The sequence below is a fragment of the Danio rerio genome, chromosome 15 (assembly GCF_049306965.1).
Source record: "Danio rerio strain Tuebingen ecotype United States chromosome 15, GRCz12tu, whole genome shotgun sequence".
Lineage (NCBI taxonomy): Eukaryota > Metazoa > Chordata > Actinopteri > Cypriniformes > Danionidae > Danio > Danio rerio.
This window is the reverse complement of record NC_133190.1, coordinates 38,435,389-38,458,356: the sequence shown is the minus strand read 5'-3', so window position 1 is coordinate 38,458,356 and position 22,968 is coordinate 38,435,389. Positions and strand designations below refer to the sequence as shown.

General features: G+C 35.8%; 1 protein-coding gene and 1 long non-coding RNA gene across 2 annotated transcripts in view; both read right to left on the bottom strand.

Moving 5' to 3' along the window:
• nyap2a (neuronal tyrosine-phosphorylated phosphoinositide-3-kinase adaptor 2a) overlaps nucleotides 1-22,968 on the bottom strand; it is an 83,164-nt gene that overhangs the window by 5,681 nt on the left and 54,515 nt on the right. Inside the window, exons 5-6 of the mRNA XM_001340889.8 lie at nucleotides 8,136-8,294; nucleotides 6,378-6,499 (exon numbers count right to left, since the gene is read on the bottom strand). Of these exons, the coding sequence (XP_001340925.3) occupies nucleotides 6,378-6,499; nucleotides 8,136-8,294 (281 nt within the window). The remainder of the gene's footprint in view (nucleotides 1-6,377; nucleotides 6,500-8,135; nucleotides 8,295-22,968) is intronic.
• Nucleotides 16,889-22,902, bottom strand: LOC141377897 (uncharacterized). The gene is made up of 3 exons (XR_012391005.1): nucleotides 20,917-22,902; nucleotides 20,064-20,877; nucleotides 16,889-19,650 (listed from the first exon to the last, which is right to left on the bottom strand). It is a non-coding gene; the product is annotated as an uncharacterized lncRNA (long non-coding RNA).

The window sequence follows — 22,968 nt, the reverse complement described above, 5'->3', positions numbered from 1 at the left end:
TTATTTTTTTGATGTAAGTACATAGTAGTTAGGGACACTTAATATAAAGTGGGACCACAGAATGTGTTCAATTATTTATGTAGTTTAATACAGTCGGAGTGGTACTGGCATTGAGTTTAATTCTCTCGCACACACACACACACACACACACACACACACACACACACACACACACACGCACACACACACACACACACACACATACACACAATATATGCCCATGCATCACACTAATTAAAAGAATAAACATTTATATAGGCAACACAAAATTTTATAAGCACACACTATGGCTCTGTTTCAATACCTAGTGAACTGAATACTGTATATAGGTATATAGCTGCCTTCTAAGGGTATATTTACATGACAATGAAATTAAAAAGTTTTGTTTCTTACACTAATTAATATTCGTGGTAATTAAGATTGTTTATTTATGGTGAATTGCATTATCAGATGTTGATCTCCCCTGTAGGCACAGTACGTCAATGATGTCAGATTGACGTTGTACCCCAACGTTGTGGGACATTGCATTTTGGGTGGAAAGGAAAATCGGGTTGATGTCGGACAGACATTGAATTTTGGTCACTTTCCAACGCAACCTAAAAACAACCAAATATTAACGTCTAATGATGTTACATATTGATATTTTGTGGAGGTTACCAATATAACGTCTATCAGACTTTGGATCTTGATTTCCATACCTGATGAATAAATGTCTATACTGGCTCGACATTGGATTTGGTCAGTTAGCAAGGCAATCTTAAAACAACCAAACATTAACATCATTTGACATCATTATTGGTCATTAAATTGTACACAATTTTAGTCACCTGACATCACAACCTAAATCTAACCTAATATTAACGTTTTATAATGTTGTGTGCCTGCTGGATCTGCTCTGCCGACTTTTGACGTTAAAAACTGCAGTATACAAAGTGACTTGTATTGACATTTTACAGGGTATCGTGAGGTCTTAGGAAGTCTTAAGACGTCTTAAAGTTCAAAAACAAAATTTTAGGCCTTAACAAGTCTTAAATTAAATTAAACACAAAGGCTGCAGGCAGCTCAATAGAAACCCCACCTCTGCTTTTATTTGATTGTGGAATGAAAAAGACGTGACTGACGTAACATGCTTTTTCTGCTCAGAATTGAATTTTTTCAACTGCGAGCACACAGCACAATGGCAAAAACGAGAAGCACAGCAGGCGGTTAAAACGCGAGGAGCGCAGGGTGCATAAGCAGCAAGCAAAATGCTCGCGGTCGTTAGTAAACCATTCAAAAAAGGCACCTCTCAACGCAAAAAGCACACTCGGTGTGATTGGTCTCTTACAGGGACATACATTAAAAAAAGTTACGGGCGAGTTACTTTGAAATATTTCTAACATAATGACACATTGGATAAAATAGCCACACCACACGCAACAACTTGATCTTTCATTGTTAAATGAATTTTATAAAAAGTGTGCAACATTTTCACGCTAGAAAGCACGTTTTTATGTGGGAATGTAAGTGATTTGCTGATATGCTGCAAAGACCTCTTTAAATAAGAGGACAATGTAGCCAACTTTGATGCTTTCGCCGGAGGAGCAGTAAAGACAGACAGCGCTGTGGCCAGAACGAACTTTGACACTCTTACTGCCTTCGGTGTGAACGCACAGCTATTGTTTTCAAAAACATTGTCTTTAAAAGTTGGCGTTTAACTATGTTATTGTGTACAATTATGACAAAAAAATTTAAAATTACATTTTAGTTACAAATGTGTGTAAACATTCCCTAAGAGAGCATTCTAAATGTCACGAAACCACATGGGTAGTTTGAAACACTGGCTGTTTCTCAATTCCAAGAACGCAGAGAACGGACTTGCATTCTTGTGAAGACCGCTCTTGCCAGGTGTCCTTGGAAAAACAAACTCCCTTTTAACAATATATACTATGCATAAGAACTTTACAAATACATGCTGCAAAATAAAAATAAATCCATTTTAATACAAATTTTACCAAATAAACACCCTTAATGTGTTTATTCCTTTATTAAGATTTTCATGGTAATGTTTACATTCACCGTTTCATTTAGGGAAACTCCTGCGATAAATAATTTATATCTCTGAACTTTAAAAATAAACCTATACAAAATGCTGCGCTTCCCACCTCCAGTCGCAATGACTTCTGGGACTACTAGATCGAGTTCAGTGCTCAAGTCTGCATCCATGCGTCCTCGATATCAAGAACGCATGTGGGAAGTTTCTCGCGTCCTCCGTTTGTGCGGTCTCAAGTTTTGGAACTGAACTTTGGCAGTTGATGATGACGTTACACAAGAACAAGAGGGCGCAAGACGGCAGAAGAACTCATATTGAGAAACAGCCACTGACTCTACAAAGGCAGACATTTTTGTGTCATACAGCATGTAGCAATGCATTGTGGGATTGTCCTCTACACGAATGCATGCACTGCTGCCTAAACAAAATGAGATTTGCTGACTAGGTTTTGTAACAGAGCATATACCTCAGACATGCACAGACACACACACATACACACACACACACACACACACACACACACACACACACACACACACGGTTGTGCTTTTGAGGAAGAAAGCAGCAGACAGACACAGAAAATACAGTGGAGAAGAAGATATTACTTTTGAAGGTTTTATTTAGCTTTTTGTTTTGATGGGGTTAGTTTTATCCCTCGAGTTTAAGGTTTTATTTGGGTTAGTTCAATTACAGTCACTAACAATCAAAGACATACTGGGGAGTGAGAGCGGATCAGATAACATACGAAAGGCTTTTTATTATGCTATTATTATACACCGAGATAAAGAAATAGCATGGCTGCTCTGTGTCTAATGTGTGTCAGATATCTGGTTTGTATTGGATTGGATTGTGTCCCTATAAAGAGAGGGCGTGTGGCTTTTGTAAGACGTGATATAATGAACATGTTTTGGTAAGTGTGTGTATTAAATCGTGTAACTGACTCCCCAGCCTCTTGTGAAAGTGACGTCAATGTGAAAAGCAATCATTGGTACAGGATTATTGTACATAATACAGTCGCTCTAAAACGGGTTCAAGTAAGGCCACACAGACAAAACAGGAGAGAGCAGTTGACATCTGACACTGATATAAATGCCACATCTAGATACAAATATACACACATCAAACAGACTCCATAGAAAATGCTGAGCGCTTTCTTTTGTTTAAAGTGATGCTTTATGGCTCGGTCTCTTGAAGATTAAATAAGCACACATAAGGTGAAATGAATGAAATTACAGTAAACTGCTGTTCAAGGGTTTGGGGTTTGTAAGATTTCTATTTAAAATAAATTAATACTTTTATTGATGCGTAATTAATTTTTTTTTGGTATTATTAATATGCAAAGATGTATAAAACTGATTAAAATGTCAGTAAAGACAAAATGATTTAAAGAAATTATGGGCTTTTTAGTTGTCTATTCATTAAGAATTAGTTTATAGATTTTAGCACAAAGTTTAGCTTGTTGTTATCAATCCAATTGGAATGCTGCTTGGATCAGTTCTTGCTCAATTAGCTTTTTTTAGCACAGTGATTAGCATGTTCGCTTAATGCTAGCATGTTTTTTAGATAAATTTAACATGATGGTAAGTAAATTAGAATGCTGTTAGCTATTGTTAACACAATGCCAAGTTTAGCATGTTGGTAGCAATAAAATTGGAACGCTGCTTGGATCAGTTCTTGCTCAATTAGCTTTTTTTAGCACAGTGATTAGCATGTTTGCTTAATGCTAGCATATTTTTAAGATAAATTTAACATGATGGTAAGTAAATTAAAATGCTGTTAGCTATTGTTTACACAATGCCAAGTTTAGCATGTTGGTAGCAATCAAATTGGAATGCTACTTGAATCAGTTCTCACAATTAGCTTGTTTTAACACTATGATTAGCATGTTAACATAATGCTAACTAATTTATAATGCTGCTACAAAATGTAGCATTTTGGTAGCAATCAAATCAGCATGCTGCTTGGATTAACTTACACAATCAGCTTGTTATTAGCACAATGATTAGCATTGTTAGTGTAATGCTAGAATAATTTTAAAGAAAAATATAACATTATTAACATGATGCTAACTAATTTTTAATGCTGCTAGCTTAATGTTAGCACAAAGTCAGGTTTAACATGTTGGTAGTAGTCAAATTGAAATGCTGCTTGGATCAGTGTTCACACAATTAGCTTGTTTTTAACACAATAATTAGCATGTGTGCATAAAGGTAGCATATTTTTAAGATAAATTTATTATTAATATGATGCTAACTAATTTAGAATGATGCTAACTTAATGTCAACAATGTTAGGTTTAATGTGTTGGTGGTAATACAATTAGCATGCTGCTTGGATCAGTGCTCACACAATTAGCTTGTTTTAACATCGATTAGCATGTTAACATAATGCTGTACTATTTTTAAGAAAAATGTAACATTATTAACATGATGCAAACGAATTTTGCATGCTGTTAGCTTAATGTTAATGCAATGTCAGGTTTAGCACAATGGTAGCAATCAGATTAACATGCAGCTTGTATCAGTGCTCACACAATTAAATTGTTCTTCACACTGATTAGCATGCTAGCATAATGTTAGCATATTATTTGGAGATAAATTTATCATTGTTAATGTGATGCTAAGTAATTTAGAATGCTGCTAACTTAATGTTAACACAATGTCAAGAACGTACCAATCAAATTAGATTGCTGCTTGGATCAGTGCTCCCACAAGTAGCTTGTTATTAGCACAATGATTAGCATGTTATTGTAATGCTAGCATGATTTTAAAGAAAAAAAATTCATATTGTTAACTTGATGCTAACTAATTTACAATGTTGCAAGCTAACATTAACACTTTGTCAAGTTTAGCATGTTGGTAGCAATCAAATTAGAATACTGCTTGGATCAGTTATCGCACAATTAGCTAGTTTTAACACAATGATTAGCATGTTAGCAAAGTGCTAGCATATTTTTTCAAGAAAAATGCAACATTATTAACATATGCTAAAAAATGTATAATGCTGCTACAGAATGTAGCATGTTGGTAGCAATCAAATCAATATGCTTGGATCAGCTCTCACACAATTAGCTTGTTTTTAACGCAATGATTATCATGTTAGCATAATGCTAACACATTTTTAAAGAAAAATGTAACAATAACGTGATGCTAACTAAATTATAATGCTGCTTGCTTAATGTTAACACAATGTCAAGTTTAGCATGTTGGTAGCAATCAAATTAGCATGCTCCTTCAATCAGATCTTGCACAATTAGCTTGTTTTAACACAGTGATTAGCATGTTAGCATGATGCTAGCATGATTTTAAAGTAAAATGTGACATTAACATGATGTTAACTAGTTTAGAATGTTGCTAACACAACTGGTTAACACTATAATATTATAAAAAAGCATGTGTGTCATGTAGCTGGGTGATGCTAACCTCGTTTAGCTTGACACTAAAACATTTTAAACTGAGCAAGGAAGTGGCAATTGTTATATTGGTTATGTGGCCCTTTATTGGCCTTCAATCACTCAAATGAATTATAAATAAAAATCTTGCTGACCCCAAACTTTAACAATTTTGTATAGACATATAATCAACTGTATTTAGCGGTCCAAATTAACATTTTTTTTAGAAACTATCAGTCAACTGGTTGTTTATTTCAGCAGGTTTTTGTACACGACGTGATGTCTTTGCTTTGGATTCATAATCTTGCATTTCGGAATTTCATGTCTCCATAAACAGCTTCTATGTTTGATGTCTGTACATCTGAGCAGTGTCTGAAACATTGAGATAGAGACGAAACAGACTGAGGATGCTGTTGGTCGAGAGTAAAGCTGCCCGCCGTCGCTCTCAAAAGGCTCTCGTTCAGATTCACATCAGTCAAACCTTCTCTCAAGTGCTTAAACTGCCAGATATATAAAACCCTGATTGTAGATCTCTTGGCATAAACTCACTGAGGGCAGATTAACCCTTGTGTACTGCTCAAATTGACTACCCTTTCATTATGTTGGTGGCTGTTTTTGCCCCATTGACTTCTATTATAATGACATTTTTTGATTGCAAAGTCCCAGAGTGGATGAAAACATCCTCAACAGCACACAAATGTGAGAGCCTCTCCAGAGCATGATCGCAAGACAGCCTTGATCTGGACCGAACACAAACAACACACACAAACGCATCTACGTTGACAGATGATGAACCACGCCGAAAAAAGCGCACAGCAGCAGAAGCGGCAGAGCAGCAGACAGGAGAGAATTTACACACAGCCATGGGGGTCAGAGGTCAAAGACACGGAGACAGGAGCCCACAACTCCACACGCATGCCATCTCGCATCACTCTGAGGAATAAGGGGGTTCTACCTGGAACGGCGTCCCGCACGGAGGGGCCGAGGCGTCTGGTGCGTGTCTTTGGGGTGTTCCCACTGGAGACGGGACTCCTGATGTGGACGCAGAGCGACCGAGTTTACAACCGGCTTTTGGTTCTATAAAGGTAGAGAAAAAGATGCCATGAAATCACATTGAAAACACTGCATTCTTACAATGCCTGAGAATGGGAAATTGTTTAACTGGGTTGTAAAATTGTGAGGACTCTTTTCACATTATTTCGCAGTGTTGGGTTGCAGCTGGAAAGGCATCCGCTGCATAATACATATGATGGATAAGTTGGCGGTTCAATTCGCTGTGGCGACCCCAGGTTAATAAAGGTACTGACCCGAAAAGAAAATGAATGAATGAATGTTTTCACATTAGCAGTTTATGATAAAAGTGTTTTGGAGTGTCTTAAGTGATGGAAACAGATTAATTTCATGATGCTTATATATGTATAAAATAGAACTTGCCAATTATTTATTATTTATTTGTTTATTTATTTATGCATTTATTTTCTTATTTATGCAGTTGTTATTGTTATAATATGGTAACAGAATTTTTATTATATATTTGTATTAATTTATTACATATTTGATTAAATAATAATATTTGTTATTAAAATGATGATTATGAAATACTTAATATTTTATTTATTTGTGCATTTATTTAGTTATACATTTATTTATTTATTTTTGCATTTATTTATGCATTTATTTATTTATGCATTTATTATTGTTATAATATGTTAACAGAATTTTTATTATTATGATTATGAAATACTTAACATTTTATTTATTTGTGCATTTGTTTGCATTTATTTAGTTATGTATTTATTTATTAATTAATGTTTTTGCGTTTATTTATTTATTTATTTATGCATTTATTATTGTTTAATACTGTAGCATAATTTTTATTATATATTTGTATTATTTATTACTTGTTTGGCTAATTAATAATAAATAAGTATTAAATGATGATTATGAAATAACATTTTATTTATGCATTTATTTCGTTATGCATTTTTTATTAATTTATTTTTGCATTTATTTATTTATGTATTTGTTATTGTTATAATATGGTAACATAATTTTTATTATATATTTGTATTAATGTATTACATATTTGTTTAAATAATAAATAATAATTATTAAAATAATTATTATGAAATACTTAACATTTTATTTCTTTGTGAATTTATGTACACATTTATTTAGTTATGCATTTATTTATTTATTTTATTTATGCATTTAATATTGTTATAACACTGTAACAGAATTTTTATCATATATTTGTATTAATTTATTACATATTTGGTTAAATAATAATTATTATGATGATAATGAAATACTTAACATTTTAGTATGAATTAGTAAGATTGTTAAATCTTAAATATATATTATCATTTTATATTTGATTAAATATTCATTAATATATACATTTAAATTATCATAAAGTTCTTTATTACTATTATAGTGTGACACATACATTTTTATTAATAAAAGTTTGATTAAATAACTACCATGTTTATTATTATTTTTATTGTCAAATAATTGTAAAATGACGATGAAATACTTCACGGTTTAATAGTAATTGGAATTTTTTGTGATACAGACTTTGTTTAATGTTTATGTTTTCAGATTTTCTCACATTAATTAGATGCAGGCGGTTCATTCTGCTGTGGCGACTTCTGAAAATAAAGACTTAACCGAAGGAAATTGCATGAATGAATGAACGAATAATTGGATGTACCTCCGAGCATGGTGGTCGGGCTAATGGAGGAGCGGCCAAAGCGACTGGGCGTGGCTGTGGGCGTGGATGATTGTCCTGTGGGCGTTTCCCAATCCTGGGATTTCGGAGAAGAGCTGCGAAGGGCTCTGTCCCTACTGTCACTTCTACCTTTACTTTCTCCTGCAAAACAGAAAAAAAGAGGTAGAGATTTCAGCATTCAGTATGACTCAGCTCTCTGTTTTCATAAGAACGATTTAGCAGTTTCATGCGTGAGTGCTTTGATCTGTAATAATACTGCTGTGTAAATATATTAACGCTAGATGTCACTACTGAGCCAAAACCATATTCAGATTCCCCAAAATGAGCCTGTTTACAAGATTGCAAAGTTATAAAAAAAACACAAAAATAATTATTTTTTTTCCACAACAGTACTAAAAAAAAAACTGGTGGTGATACAAATCTCAATTAGAAGTTGCTAGAAAACGTCACAAATAAATACACATACAGTAGACTGAATTAAGCTTGAAATTCTGATGTAGAAAGATTTAGTATTTTATTTTAAAATACCCCAAGAATCTTTCAGCATTTAAATTGCAGTTATTAAATTACAATTATATATATGAATATTAATAATACATCTTATGTTATTATTACTAGTTACTAATTGCTAATTGTATTATTTATACACACCTAATAATCAGATTTCCCAAAATGAGCAGTATACAAGATTGTATTGTAATAGAAAATACAAAAATAATTGCAATTTTAATTTAATTTAATTTTATATCTAATCTGACCAGACAAAATGCATACATAACAAAACTGAAAAACTGGTGTAGAAACAAATTTCACTCAGATATTGTTAAAAACGTCACAAATTAATACAAACAACAGTCTGAATTAAGCTTGTAATTGTTGACAGAAAGATTAAGTAGTATTTTATTTTAAAACATAGTTCAATAATCTCTTAACGTTTAAATTGTAAGCTAATTGCAACTATTAAATTACAATTATACACTATGGGCAATTTAGCCTACCCAGTTCACCTGTACCGCATGTCTTTGGACTGTGGGGGAAACCGGAGCACCAGGAGGAAACCCACGCGAACGCAGGGAGAACATGCAAACTCCACACAGAAATGCCAACTGAGCCGAGGCTCAAACCAGCGACCCTGCGACTTTCTTGCCGCGAGGCGACAGCACTACCTACTGCGCCACTGCCTCGCCCACATTAGAATATGTGGATCAGAAATAACCAAATTAGATTTTTTTTTGCTGTTGTGGCAAGCAAAAAAAGGGCCATCAGAAAACATCCTTAATATTTAGCTGTGTTTAAGTCTAAAACTTCATTCATGATAGTCTTGAAGAGGTCTTTAAAAGTTCTAAATTTCACTTTAAACCTGCAGAAACCCTGTTGCAACGTAATGTTAAAAGTTGTAACATATACATTGGTTAACCAATAGATGGCGACAAACAACCATCAAAAAATGTCACTGAATAGTTCTTCAAAAATAATACATCTAGTAACGAAAAACAATGTTTTATGAGTGAATTATTGAACCATTAATTGAAAACGAGACTAAAAAATAAATGTACAAGATTATGTTTTAAGTTTTATACATTTAGCATTATCAGCAACAGTAGCAAGTGGTTTAAACCAAAAGTTTCTTGTAGTACTGTTTTTGTAATAAATGTAAAGCAAATGACATTTGTTCGCTCCTTTTTTTTGCTGATCCAAAAAGTGGTACAATCCATGACTCAGAAACCGTAGTATGATCCCTTACACCACCACTACTATATATGCTTAAACTTGACATTTCTTAGTTATGTTTATTCCTGCGTTCCTTTCATCTTTCACACAATCAACCCCTTTTTCCTTTGTATTTTTCCATTCCATCTCTCTTTTAATCTCTCTCTCCCTCACAGGGGATCCATTAGCAGTCACATTCATCACATCTTTCACTGGCTCTGAAGACATTAGGGAAATTGCTTTACTAACAGATGAAAGCTTTTCAATTATTTCAGCTGGCAAGAGTATCTGAATGTGTGTCCGTGTCGTCTGTATAGACGCATGCTTAGCTATATTGTCTGACACTTATGGACTTATGAACTGAAGGTGACATCAGCCAGCATATCCCGTGAGTGTGTATGGTGACTGAAGCCATATGCTTATTATAAAAGTCATGAGCGACTTCAGTTCATATAGCATTTCAACTAAGATTGTGAAATGTTCCATGTAATACAGAATTGTATCATAATGCTTTTCATCGATTGCATCTCAGATTCATTTTATAACTTCAGCCAGTCCAGGAATGGCTTTCTCTCTCCATATATAATATATATACCCATATATTCTCTGTTATACAATCTATGGCATGAAATAAACCAGATGATTATTGTAGTGTGATTACAGAATGAATGCTTAATGAATTAACAGCAATGTCAACCCATGCTTTTTATTGATACGTACCCCTGTATACATTTCTGGAGATCGTGAAATACATCCCTAGAGGTACGTTTTTTTTGCAGTTTATGTTCGCATAATTTTACCAGAGGCTGCTGCCAACTGACTGACTAACTGACTGATAACCCCATCCACCCCCTTCCCTAAACCCAATCGATGGTGTTTTCAAAAGCACCAATTGACCTGAACACTCCCTTCCCTAAACACAGGCGATAGTGTTTTAAAAGCAATCCAGAAAAAGAAAAGTCCTCACTGCCGCCTGATTTTTACCACATTTTCAGATCCTACCACATTACCACAACGGACTTGGCAAACTAGTAACAGCAAAAAAGCGATCCACATATAGGTAAGCTGTCAGCTAGTAGGGCTAAAAGAAACAGAAGCCGTCAGCAGCCTCATCCTGTCCCATAGCGTTCATTTTAAAGATGAAATGCAGCCATACTTTGCTCTGACTACATAATTTGCGCTCTCCAAAAATGTATATGGGGGTACATTTTCACAATGAGTCTGTGTTGCGCAATGTAGTTTGAATACTGAATGATCACTTTGATCCTATTCTTTATAGTTAATCTTATAAATGCACATCAAGTGTAATTCAAATTGTAAATGAATGACTTTTATGAGCTTAATGTGGATTATTTTTAACGGATCACTAGAAGCTTCAACAAAATTCCTATAATTGAATAAATGATTCCTATGAGCTGATTCTTTATAGTGACTCATAAGCTTAGAGTACAGCAAATAGCATACAGTGTGATCTTTTTATAGATGAATCATGAACACAATTAATAGTTGACTCCCAATATAAATGACTTTTATGAACTAGTTCTTTTTAGTAAATCACAATGTGCCACCCAACACTTTAAGAATTGACTCTTATGAAATGATTCTTTTTTTTTTTTAATAACTGAATCATGAAGTGCATGTAGTGTACTTTGACTCCTGATTTCTGGATCCTGATGATTCGTTCAGTAGAGCAGTATAAACCAGTTTAGGAATGAATGATTCTTATGAGTCAGTTCTTTTTAACTAGTCAATCTCATGCAGTATGCTGCAATGTGTGTGTGAACAAATGACTCTAATGAGCCATTTCAGTTTAGTGAATCATAAACATACAGTTGCTCGACTCCTGAATGGATTACACTTAAAAGCTGGGTCTTTTAAGGGAACTGAATGCTAACAATGTTCATCGACTTATTAGATTTAAACCACTTCAGTAACTTTATTTTGACAAGATTATGTACGTTTTATAATAATTTGTCTCTGTCTGTCTGTCTGTCTGTCTGTCTGTCTGTCTGTCTGTCTGTCTGTCTATCTCTGTCTGTCTGTCTGTCGTTGTATCTATCTATCTATCTATCTATCTATCTATCTATCTATCTATCTATCTATCTATCTATCTATCTATCTATCTATCTATCTATCTGTCTGTCTGTCTGTCTGTCTGTCTGTCTGTCTGTCTGTCTGTCTGTCTGTCTGTCTGTCTGTCTGTCTGTCTGTCTGTCTATCTATCTATCTATCTCTGTCTGTCTGTCTTTCTGTCGTTGTATCTATCTATCTATCTATCTATCTATCTATCTATCTATCTATCTATCTATCTATCTATCTATCTATCTATCTATCTATCTATCTATCTATCTATCTATCTATCTATCTGTCTGTCTGTCTGTCTGTCTGTCTGTCTGTCTGTCTGTCTGTCTGTCTGTCTGTCTGTCTGTCTGTCTGTCTGTCTGTCGTTGTATCTATCTGTCTGTCTGTCTGTCTGTCTGTCTATCTATCTATCTATCTATCTCTGTCTGTCTGTCTGTCGTTGTATCTATCTATCTATCTATCTATCTATCTATCTATCTGTCTGTCTGTCTGTCCGTCCGTCCGTCCGTCCGTCCTTCCATCCATCCATCCATCCATCCATCCATCCATCCATCCATCCATCCTTCCATCCATCCTTCCATCCATCCATCCATCTATCTAGAGATATACCATGTTTTCCTTTGCTGAGGTTGCTTATTAATGTTAGCTGATTAAGCATTCTGGTCTCACATTGGCTACTTGAGAACCTTATTTGCCATACTTTATCTCTCTGGAAACACACACACACACACACACACACACACACACACACACACACACACACATTGTCTGGCCACGTCTGTTGAAATCCCATTAGTCTGTGGTGTCCTGCTCCATTAGTCTACATTTAATTAGTGTCCACTGTCATTAGCGTGGGGCGCTAAAGCAAAGACTGTGACAAATTTATCATATTTACTTATTAACATGCACACAGTCAGTGCCTGGACATAACCTGCTTAAACACACAATGTCTGTATGTTTGTGGGAGGTGTGTGCAACATCATGTATTCCTTACAGTTTGGGGACCACACTGTACATACCACCTTGCCAAATATTAGCAATATCAGTAAATTGTGGGGACGTTTTATGGTCCCCATGAGGAAAATGGCTCATAAATATATCAAATATTTAGAAAATGTAAATGCATTTTGTCTTCTGAGATTTGGATTTAGGCGTAGGGTTGGTGTAGATGGATAGAGTATGCAGTTTGTGCTGTATAAAAATAAATAAGTCGCCTTAAAGATAGCTGTACAAGTGTGTGTGTCCATTAGCAGACAGAATTTGAGGGTTTTGTTTTGGCAGGCTTGTGTTCTTGTCAGTGTTCACAGGGTCAGATTGTGCTACAAGGCCCCTCAGCTAATAGCAGCTAGCATTAAGAACATGTTTCCTCATCCAGTTAGTAAAATGCCATGCCAGATACCTTTTGGCACTCGGTGATAAAGGATACAAACAACACCGCTAGAAAGAACAGCATGAGAAAGCCAAACAAGAGACAGGTTTTAGTTTATCTCCAAGGTCAGACCCTTTTTTAAGAATCCAAAGGCGTGCAGCTGCATCAAACCAGCTGGTTAAAGAAAATTCAGAAATATAAGATTAAGAAAATAAAAAAAGTTTATAATAAAATGAAATTGATTCATTTTCATTGGGCTTAATCTCTTATTTATCAGTAGTTGCCACAGCGGAATGAACCACCAAATATTCCGGCATATGTTTTACACAGCGAATGCACTTCCAGCCATAACCCAGTACTGGGAAACCTCCATATACTCTTACATTCAGTGCTAACCACTAAGCCACTGTGCCACCTCAAAAATAAAATAATAAATGCATTTCTATAATGTTGTAATGTATTGTAAATGTTTTTTTGATGCTTAAAAGGATGGTTTAAACTGGAAAATGCTACTCAAACTATGCTTTTGAGAATAAAAAAAAACAAATACAAGGCGATACAATGAGATCTTATGGAGCGAACTAAGAAACTGAACATTATTAACAACATTACAACATTATTATTAGTACCACCGTTTCTTGATTGCTCTTTTGACAAAAAAAATCACCTACCTTTTAAACGGGTTTGTAAATGAACAGTGTTTTCATTTCTAAGTCATCCATCCTTTTTAAGGCAATTGTTTTAATCAGACAGTGGAGTAGAAGCTTAAGTTTAAGTCAAAAGTAAAACTTAAAAGGTCATTGTGTCATGTGTCAGATTTAAAATAAGACAAAGTCACACTGATGGAGATTTAAAGTAACAGTTAAATAGCAGTTGTGAGTAGGTGTGTAAACCTTTACAAATTCCAATTTTTTATTGTTATTTAAATGAACTGAATAATCATAAATCTTAACATTGCAAAACATGTCTAGATTTATAAAGATATGTGCTACTTCAGTCATATACCAACATGACTGGATTTGCAAATGACACTCAAAACACAAGTATCCCCACTGAGAAGAACAGTATATTTTTAACTGGACTGTAAATAAACAGGTGGTTAAATATGACTAGCATACAACGTGTCAACTTGCATCCTTTAAGCAAATAGTTTATGTTGCTGTAAGAGTGTGATGTTTTTCCCAGATGTGGATATTGTGAATATTAAGGAAAATCTAGAGAATGTGAAAAGGCCAACATTTACTCATGGATGTCTATGACATGTATGCCATTTAGTTATTAGTGTACCTCACATGGATACAATGTGAATATTACAACTAGCTGAAGGTTCTTACATTTTTATTGTAGTTAATGTGTTTCAAGATATTTTTGTTAACTAAGATTGTTTGCAATTATAAGTTTTCATTTATTAATTTTCCTTTAAATGTAGTTCATTCAGGGGCGAGGCAGTGGCGCAGTAGGTAGTGCTGTCGCCTCACAGCAAGAAGGTCGCTGGTTCGAACCTCGGCTTAGTTGGTGTTTCTGTGTGGAGTTTGCATGTTCTCCCTGCCTTCGCGTGGGTTTCCACCGGGTGCTCTGGCAAGAAAATGAATGAATGTAGTTCATTCAATTTACCTAAACCGTATGTCTTTATACTGTGGGGGAAACTAGAGCACCCGGAGGAACCCATGCAAACACGGAAAGAACCTGCAATCTCCACACAGAAATGCCAACTGACCCAGCTGGGGCTCGAACCAGCAACCTTCTTGCTGTGAGGCGGCTGTGCTGACCACTGAGATTGAAAAAAGATTGAACACATTGATAAAGTTTAATAATATAATGTTATAATAAGTTTAGAATAATGCATTTTTATTTCAAATATTCTTATATTCTGTAGCTGTAACAAACATTCAGTACATTTATGATATAAAGTAACATAATTTAATATATATATATATATATATATATATATATATATATATATATATATATATATATATATATATATTTTACAGGTTTTTTTCAAATATATTTGAGGAAGATTGCCAATATGCCAATATGTCTATATGTCATGACTGATTGGCTTACACGAGTCAGTGGGCTGTGAGTTTTTATTTATTTTATGTCTTGTACATGACAGAGAGTCCAATATTGTGCTTTATGAATGTCTACACCTACTCCAACCCTAAACCCAACCTTACAGTAGCCTGTTGTGTTTTATTAACGTCTACACCTACCCCAACCCTAAACCCAACCTCATAGTAACCTGATGTGTTTTATTAATATCTGCTGCACCTACCCTGCATAAACCCAGCCTACTTGTGTTGTAAGTCCCTCCCACTTAAAGGTCACCCAACCTGCTTGCGGTGTAATCCCCCACACTTGAAGGTCTCTGGGCTACTTGGATATTTACACCAAACTGGCCTAGTGATGTCATATAGAAGCTATGGAGCTGACAGAACCAACGATGTAATAAATGGAATACAAAAAATGATGTCATAAATGAAATAAACAGAATTCAATTATGTCATAATGGAAGCTGTAATTCCATATAAGCCAGTATTTTGTTGCATCAGGAGCCAGTTTGTCCCCGTTTAATGGCACATTCTTGGAAAATCTCAGTCAGAATCATATTGTCTATTTTTCAGGCCGACAGTGAACCTGATCTGCCATTATGTTTCACGTTACTCCAATGTCACAGCAGGGCGCAAATTAAGCATCTCTGTGCTTCAAAATTATGCAAATGTATGCCAAGCTCCAAGTCATAACGATGAGGAAATATAGTAAATGCGTGGGTTCATTATTAGTATATGCTAATGTAACCTTAAAGTATGTGAAGTTACTCAGACGCATCATTTTAAAACTATTAAGCTATTTTGTGCTGCAGGGAAAGCACTGTTGTGTTTAAATACAGCTGCATTACATTAAAACACAGTATTTTAAGGCTATTTAGAGCTATTTATGGGCCATAATAAAAACACATTGAAATTAGACTGATCCTCGAGACAGTTCAATGCCTGAACACCGTTGCGTGCCACTTAACACTGGCACATGTTCAGTCTCTCTGTGGCTTTCTGGCGCCGAATGGTGTCATGCTGAGTTGAATTCCCTAACAGGATTTAGACCTGGATAACTGGCCTGAACAGGAAGAGCTCAGTCTATGATTGTTTTATCTTTAAATGGGTGTTTCTGAAAATACAATTTACAGACCAACATGGTGGTTGAGGAAGACTTGACTCACTGATTCACTGAAGGGGGTCACACACCAGAAGCGCCGCGTAGCACCACGCAGCGCCATGCATTTTAGAATTCTAAACATAGGTTTCTTTCAGGGTACACACATCGGCACCGCAAGTCGGCAGCTGTCCGCAGCGCTCAGCCACGACTTAGGATACTGTTCATATTTCTGCCGCGCCACAGAGCGCCATCTGAATAGTTTCATTTTAAATAACATGCGAATGTGCGCGTCTGGTGTGCAATACTTTAAACTGTCATGTGCACAACATGCCGTGGCACTGAGTGGCACATCTGGTGTGTGGCGCCCTTTAGTTTCATTTTAAATAGCATGCAAATGTGCGCATCTGGTGTGCGATACTTTCAACTGTCATGTGTGCGCCGTGTCGCGGCACTGAGTGTCGCATCCGGTGTATGACACCCTTGATATAGGTATTGGGCATTGTTATACACTACTGCTTTTATATTATGGTTGATTTGTGATTCCTGAAGTTCTGTCATTTCAAAAAACTGTTGAACTTTTTGCTGAAGGTTGGCATAGAAACAGGGATTTTTTAAAAGTGAGACAATATTGGTATTGGTGATAATAAGTGATATAAGCAGTTGAAGGCAAAAGGATTAGTCCCCCTTTTAAAAAAAAAGAAATTTTCATTTTTAAACATAATAATTTTGATGATTTCTTGACAACTGTCCCATTCACCAGCGATCCAGCTTGTGCAGATTTCTGGTAAACACACAGTACGGCAAATAACTACAAATCCGCCATTAAATGGACTACAAGATCCAGTCGTGCACCACTCACACACCTGGCCTAGATCCCCATGATAGGGTATATGCGGAAGCATGCTAAAGGACTTTTAATTCAACAGTAACCTGGGTTAAGCGTTTCCGGTGAACTGTATACCATTGCAAAATTGGCACGTTTAAGGTCTGTTTACAATTTACTGTTTACAATACATTCACAAACAAAAAAAACAAGTTCGCAAACTAACTATATGTACAGTTAATAAGCCATATTTAGATTAGATTTTAATATTTGTGTGTGCAGTATGTATGGAATGTTCCACTATTCATGAGGGCCCCCGGTTTTGGAAAGAAGTAGTAACATTAAATTTTAATGGTTATATACTGATTTTACAACATATGATAAGAAATTTATAAATAATCTATGATAAATTTAGGCAATCCTAGGCATTGGTCGGGGCCCCCTAAATTACCGGAGCTCTAAGCGGATGCTTACCTTGCTTTTTGGTTAAGTCTGGCCCTGACGATATCAATATTCTGCATGTTCATTATCACTATATATTAAATTATTCAACTTCTAGTTGAGTAATCATTTCCGCCCTAGCGAGTTATGAGTTTGACGCTAAAGTTTTGAACTCGCTTACTTTCTAACACTGAATCTGTGATCATAATCTGACACACATCTGTATATCAGACGTTACTGGAGATACTGGTGTGTTTTGGATCAGCGTGACAGATTCTTCACTATCTCTGGCAGTGTCAGGCAAACACACATCCACATACTAATGCCGGCAGCCTGCTAATCTCACACACCTCCACACTCTGTCAGGCACGAGGCCCGAGTCATAGATCCGTGGAAGACATGCTGACAGGAGCTGTTTGGGTGTCTCTGCTGGACTGAGTAGCGGAAAATTGACTGTGATGGACAGACTGACCTGCTTCAGTCTCTGTATGTGTGTGTGGTTTTGTGTAGCTGTGAGGTGTGTGTATGGCTTATCATATTGAGCACATGTGTAATGGTGCATGTATTAGATTTTCAGTTCGGTGCGCATGCGTTTCAAGCAAATGCAGTGTTTTTAAACGCTGCATGTGTGAAGCAGCACTTGAAACTTTGTGAAGTTTATTCAAAAACTAATTTCGAGAGGATCACGTGCTTATGATTTATCACGGCCGGTCTCGTATTTGCTAATCACTATCTTCCAATCATATGAGCCCTAAGCTACTATAAACAACCACAGTTTTCAGTCCATCTTATCTACGTTTGGAAGAAACCCCCCCACTTCCTCCCCTGGTGGTTAGCACTGTGAGCCCCACAGCAAGAACACTGCCGGCCCTGGTCCCACCAGGCCGGTAGGCGTTTCTGTGAGGAGTTTGTATGTTCTCCTCTTGTCCGTGTGGGTTTTCCCCAGGTTCTCCGGTTTCCTCCAACCATCCAAAGACATTCTACAAGCATAACAATTAGAGCTGTGAACCTACACTAGTCTCACGGTTCGGTTCGGTTACGATTATCATGCCATCGATTCGGTTCAATTCGATATTTCGATGCATCACGGTGCATTGACGATGCTTTTATATTTTTTTCAAAGCAGCAGCTCTTGTATTAAAATGTATGAATATATTTATATTTATATAGGTTATTATTTGTAATACAATTGTGTCATTTAATACGAACAGTCAGATATATAAACTGTAACTTTGAAAAAAAAATGAGCATTAAGCAAATAATATAAACAAATATAAATATTCAGCTCAATTTCTGATCCTTGTCTAGTTCTCTTACACCCCTTTGATTGGGATTGATTGGGTTGCGATTGGCTCTTGCGCGCTGCGCTTTTCAGATGAATGATATGCGGCAGGCGGCAGCGGCGATCTCACAGCTGATCTATGATAGACACGGTGGAGAAAACTCTGCAGACACGCGCTCGTTTCTGTATCCAAAAGTAACGCTGTAAAACAGCCGAGAGGAGAAGAAAAGCCACGCCAGTAGGTCAAATGGGCCACTGTGTGTGTGTGTGAGAGAGAGAGAGAGAAATGGAGTAGGCTACTTTCATTCTCAAACTCACACAGTAAAATTGTGCACAGTTCATGAGTATTAAGTAGTTAGAGCGTTGTAAATACTCGCGATCGTCTCCCTCGCGACAGAGCGCATATGAGGTAAATGACGTCAGTAATAACCGGTTATGATTATTACTGAACCGATACCGAATTGTTCGCGTCTGCATCGCGGTGCATCGAAGAAACGATAAATTTTGACACCCCTAATAACAATCAAGCATTTGTCTAACCCCTTTCATTCCCTTAGCTAACGCAGCCGGGGAGTTCTGAGATCCACCGAGCTCAGGCTCCCCTCTCGCTCTGCCACCGGGATGAAGCCCCGGGCTCGAGGATCCCTTGAGCTCGGGGCTCTCTCCCGGGACAGCATGCCAAACAAGCTTTTTATGAATCATCAGCTAAGTGTGAACTCTTGAATAGTTTTACAGTGCTCAGCATAAATGTGTAGACCTCATTTCGAAAATTAGATTTGCATCCATTTTCAATGAATACAGACAATATATGTTGGTGCTTTTTAAACAAAACTGTTTAATTAAACCATTTTATTCATTAAAATAACAGCTAACATCTTTAGAAATAGAAAGATAATGCAGTTATTGCAAAAAAAAAAAAAAAAATATATATATATATATATATATACTGTATATATATATATATATATATATATATATATATATATATATATATATATATATATATATATATATATATATATATATATATATATATATATATATTACAAACTACAAAATGTGAAATTATGGTTTCCATAATGACATAATTGAATTCTGGTAGTTTCAGTGGTCCTTTATTTATTACATCTTTGAATTAATTTTATGACATCATCATGGATTCTGTCCATATCTTCCATAGATATTTACATAATAAGTCACTTACACTTTAGTTGTTTATTGGCAAGAATGCGTCAATAGAGCTGTTATTTTAGTACAGTGTAGTGCTCCTTTGAAATGAATGTGGAACCAAGGTGCAGTGAATGACTCCCAAGATACAGTATATACACACATATCTATGATTAGGAGTCTTCCCAGTGGTCAGTTTGCAAAAAATTTTTCAAATTGCAAAAATGATCATTTTACATCACGTTTCTATATCAATGGATAAGAGACCACACGGACAATGCTGATAAAGAGCATGTGTTTGTGTGCATGGAAATGTATTATCCTCCCTACCTGTTAAATTTGATTTAATTTGTGTCCTGAAACACACCTTCGCCCGATTTCACTTCTCATTCGAACAGAGGGAGTGATTCATTTGTGAATGAATCTCCGTTGTGAACGACTCGTTCACTTAGTAGACAGTAATACAAGTTTCTAGCACTGTAGCATCTTGTTGTCTTATTTCATTTACATTGTTTGCTTATTTTATTCAACAAAACTAGCAAAAGCCTAGTATTTAGTGTGAGTTGGTGCTTACTTTTCCTTATGGTCAGTGCAGTAAGAGACTGTTTTATCATCAATAACGTTACTTGTTGAGCACAAAAGTTAATAACATACAAAAACGTAAAAAACGGAATCTTAACAATGAAATGTTCTGCTTTTATACTTTGTTTTCGCAAAAGTCCAGCTTCTTCACATTAGCTTGAGTCTTGACCAAGGGTGCTTTCACACCTGTGGATTGATGCTCTTGTTTCTGAAACAGGGATTAAAATTGTTACAATGTTGCTCTTTGTTCTTGGTGCGGTTCGCCTTCACACGACAAATTTTCTAAACGGACCAAAAACAAGTCACGTGTGAGTAAACTCTCCTCACATTGGTCTGAGTCCCGCTCAGCTGTCATGCGTCCTTATTTTAATGATGATGTGCAATAAGACATTAGAAGCGAAAAGCTGTACTGTATTTTGTATGGTGCCACCAGAGACGTCGTCACCAAATATAAATCAGAGGTAAGACTTTCTCACACAAAGCAGTTGGCTTACGCATTATAAGCTTTACATTATAGAGAGAAATAGCAGATAAACCAAGACTGTAGTTCGGTCAATTTTCCTAACTATTAACAGCTCTCGTTAATAGTTCAGCATGCTCCCACTTTCGCATTTGACATGAAACGCACATTTATCGGTAGGAATGACCTCCCGCCCTACTCATAATTCTCTCTTCGTATAGCCATATATGCCTATTACATATCCATAATAAACTGTGATATTCACCTTATTCTCCGTTGACGAGTGGGCGCTGCCATCTGAATCTTTTTGGCTTGAGACTTCCGGTCTCATTCACTTCCATTCATTTTTTGACGTTAAAAACTGTTCATTACGCTGCTTGATATTGCAATTTGATATTTTCTTATTATATTATTCTACTTGGTCTGTATAGTCATGCAAACATTTGTTTGTAGAGCAAGTAGTTTGACCGTTTATTATTCCTAGTCATTTCTCTCATAGGCGACTGAATCGGAAGTTCTAAGACAATCGCGAAAACAGGCGCACTTCCGCATTTTAGAATAAGGTCAATAGCCTGGCTTGGATCGCATTGCTTTCTCACTAGAATCAATCTGCTCCAGAGTTCGTTTCAATCAAGCCGAGACCACCTCATTCAGGTGATCTTGGACCGATTGTATTGGCACGGATTCGAGTGCGATTGCTGGATTCACATATGCCAAACGAACAGTGCTAACTGGGGAAATGCGCCAGGTTCCAAAACAAAAGTCTTGTTGTGAAAGCACCCTAAATGCGGCTGAATGACATTTGTCCTGGGAGCACTGTACAAATGTGTCACCGCTATCGATGTATACTTAAGGTCTGAAGGCGATATCTAGTGTTTATCTATGCATAGCTTCTATATGACATCACTAAGCCAGTCTGGTATAAACGTCTAACTCATGTGAGCCAATCAGTCATGACATATCGATATTGATATCACCACATATACATGTCACATGATTTTTTGTTTCTCGTGATTTTTCCTGTTAATTAAATTTTTAAAAAATATTTTCCCCCAAATATTTTAATTTAGGTGTACTTTTGTCTGGACTGTGATCTTTCCAGATTAGTTTTGTTAGATTAGTTCCAGGTTAATCTAATGTATGCACAAATAAATTATTGTAAAGCATCTTATAGAAAGTTTTCATTTAAAAGAGCGATCTGTGAAGGGTGGACTCGGATCACTGTATGTAATTTCATTTGATTAAATTAATATGTATTCTTAGACCATAGGATTCATATTTTAGGGTTTGCTGTTTCAGTAGACACACGTGAATTTAATTCAGTGTGGCTCAATTCTATTCAATGAATATGACATGAACAAGATGTTGCTAGATATTGTACAGCATGGTATTGCTTTGTGTCTTGTTATGTTTGATAAGAAACAAAGACTAATCTTACAAATTCCTCCGCATTTAATCAGGGAATTCAAACAATAACTGTTGTTTTCTTTGTTGATTTCAATTGCTATTGTCGGAGTTGTCAAATGAATCTTTTGTTGTTCTCAAGAGCATCTTTTTCATCAACTCTTGATCTGCACTATTCTCTTTTACTCCATCTAAAATATGCATCTAAGAAATGTGCAGTTTGTTTTTAAAGATAGGAGATACAATAAGTAGACAGTAGACCACGGTTTAGACAAAAGAAAAAAGACAGAAAAGGCATCACATTGCTTACAGTACCAAATTATTACTTTTGTGGACTAT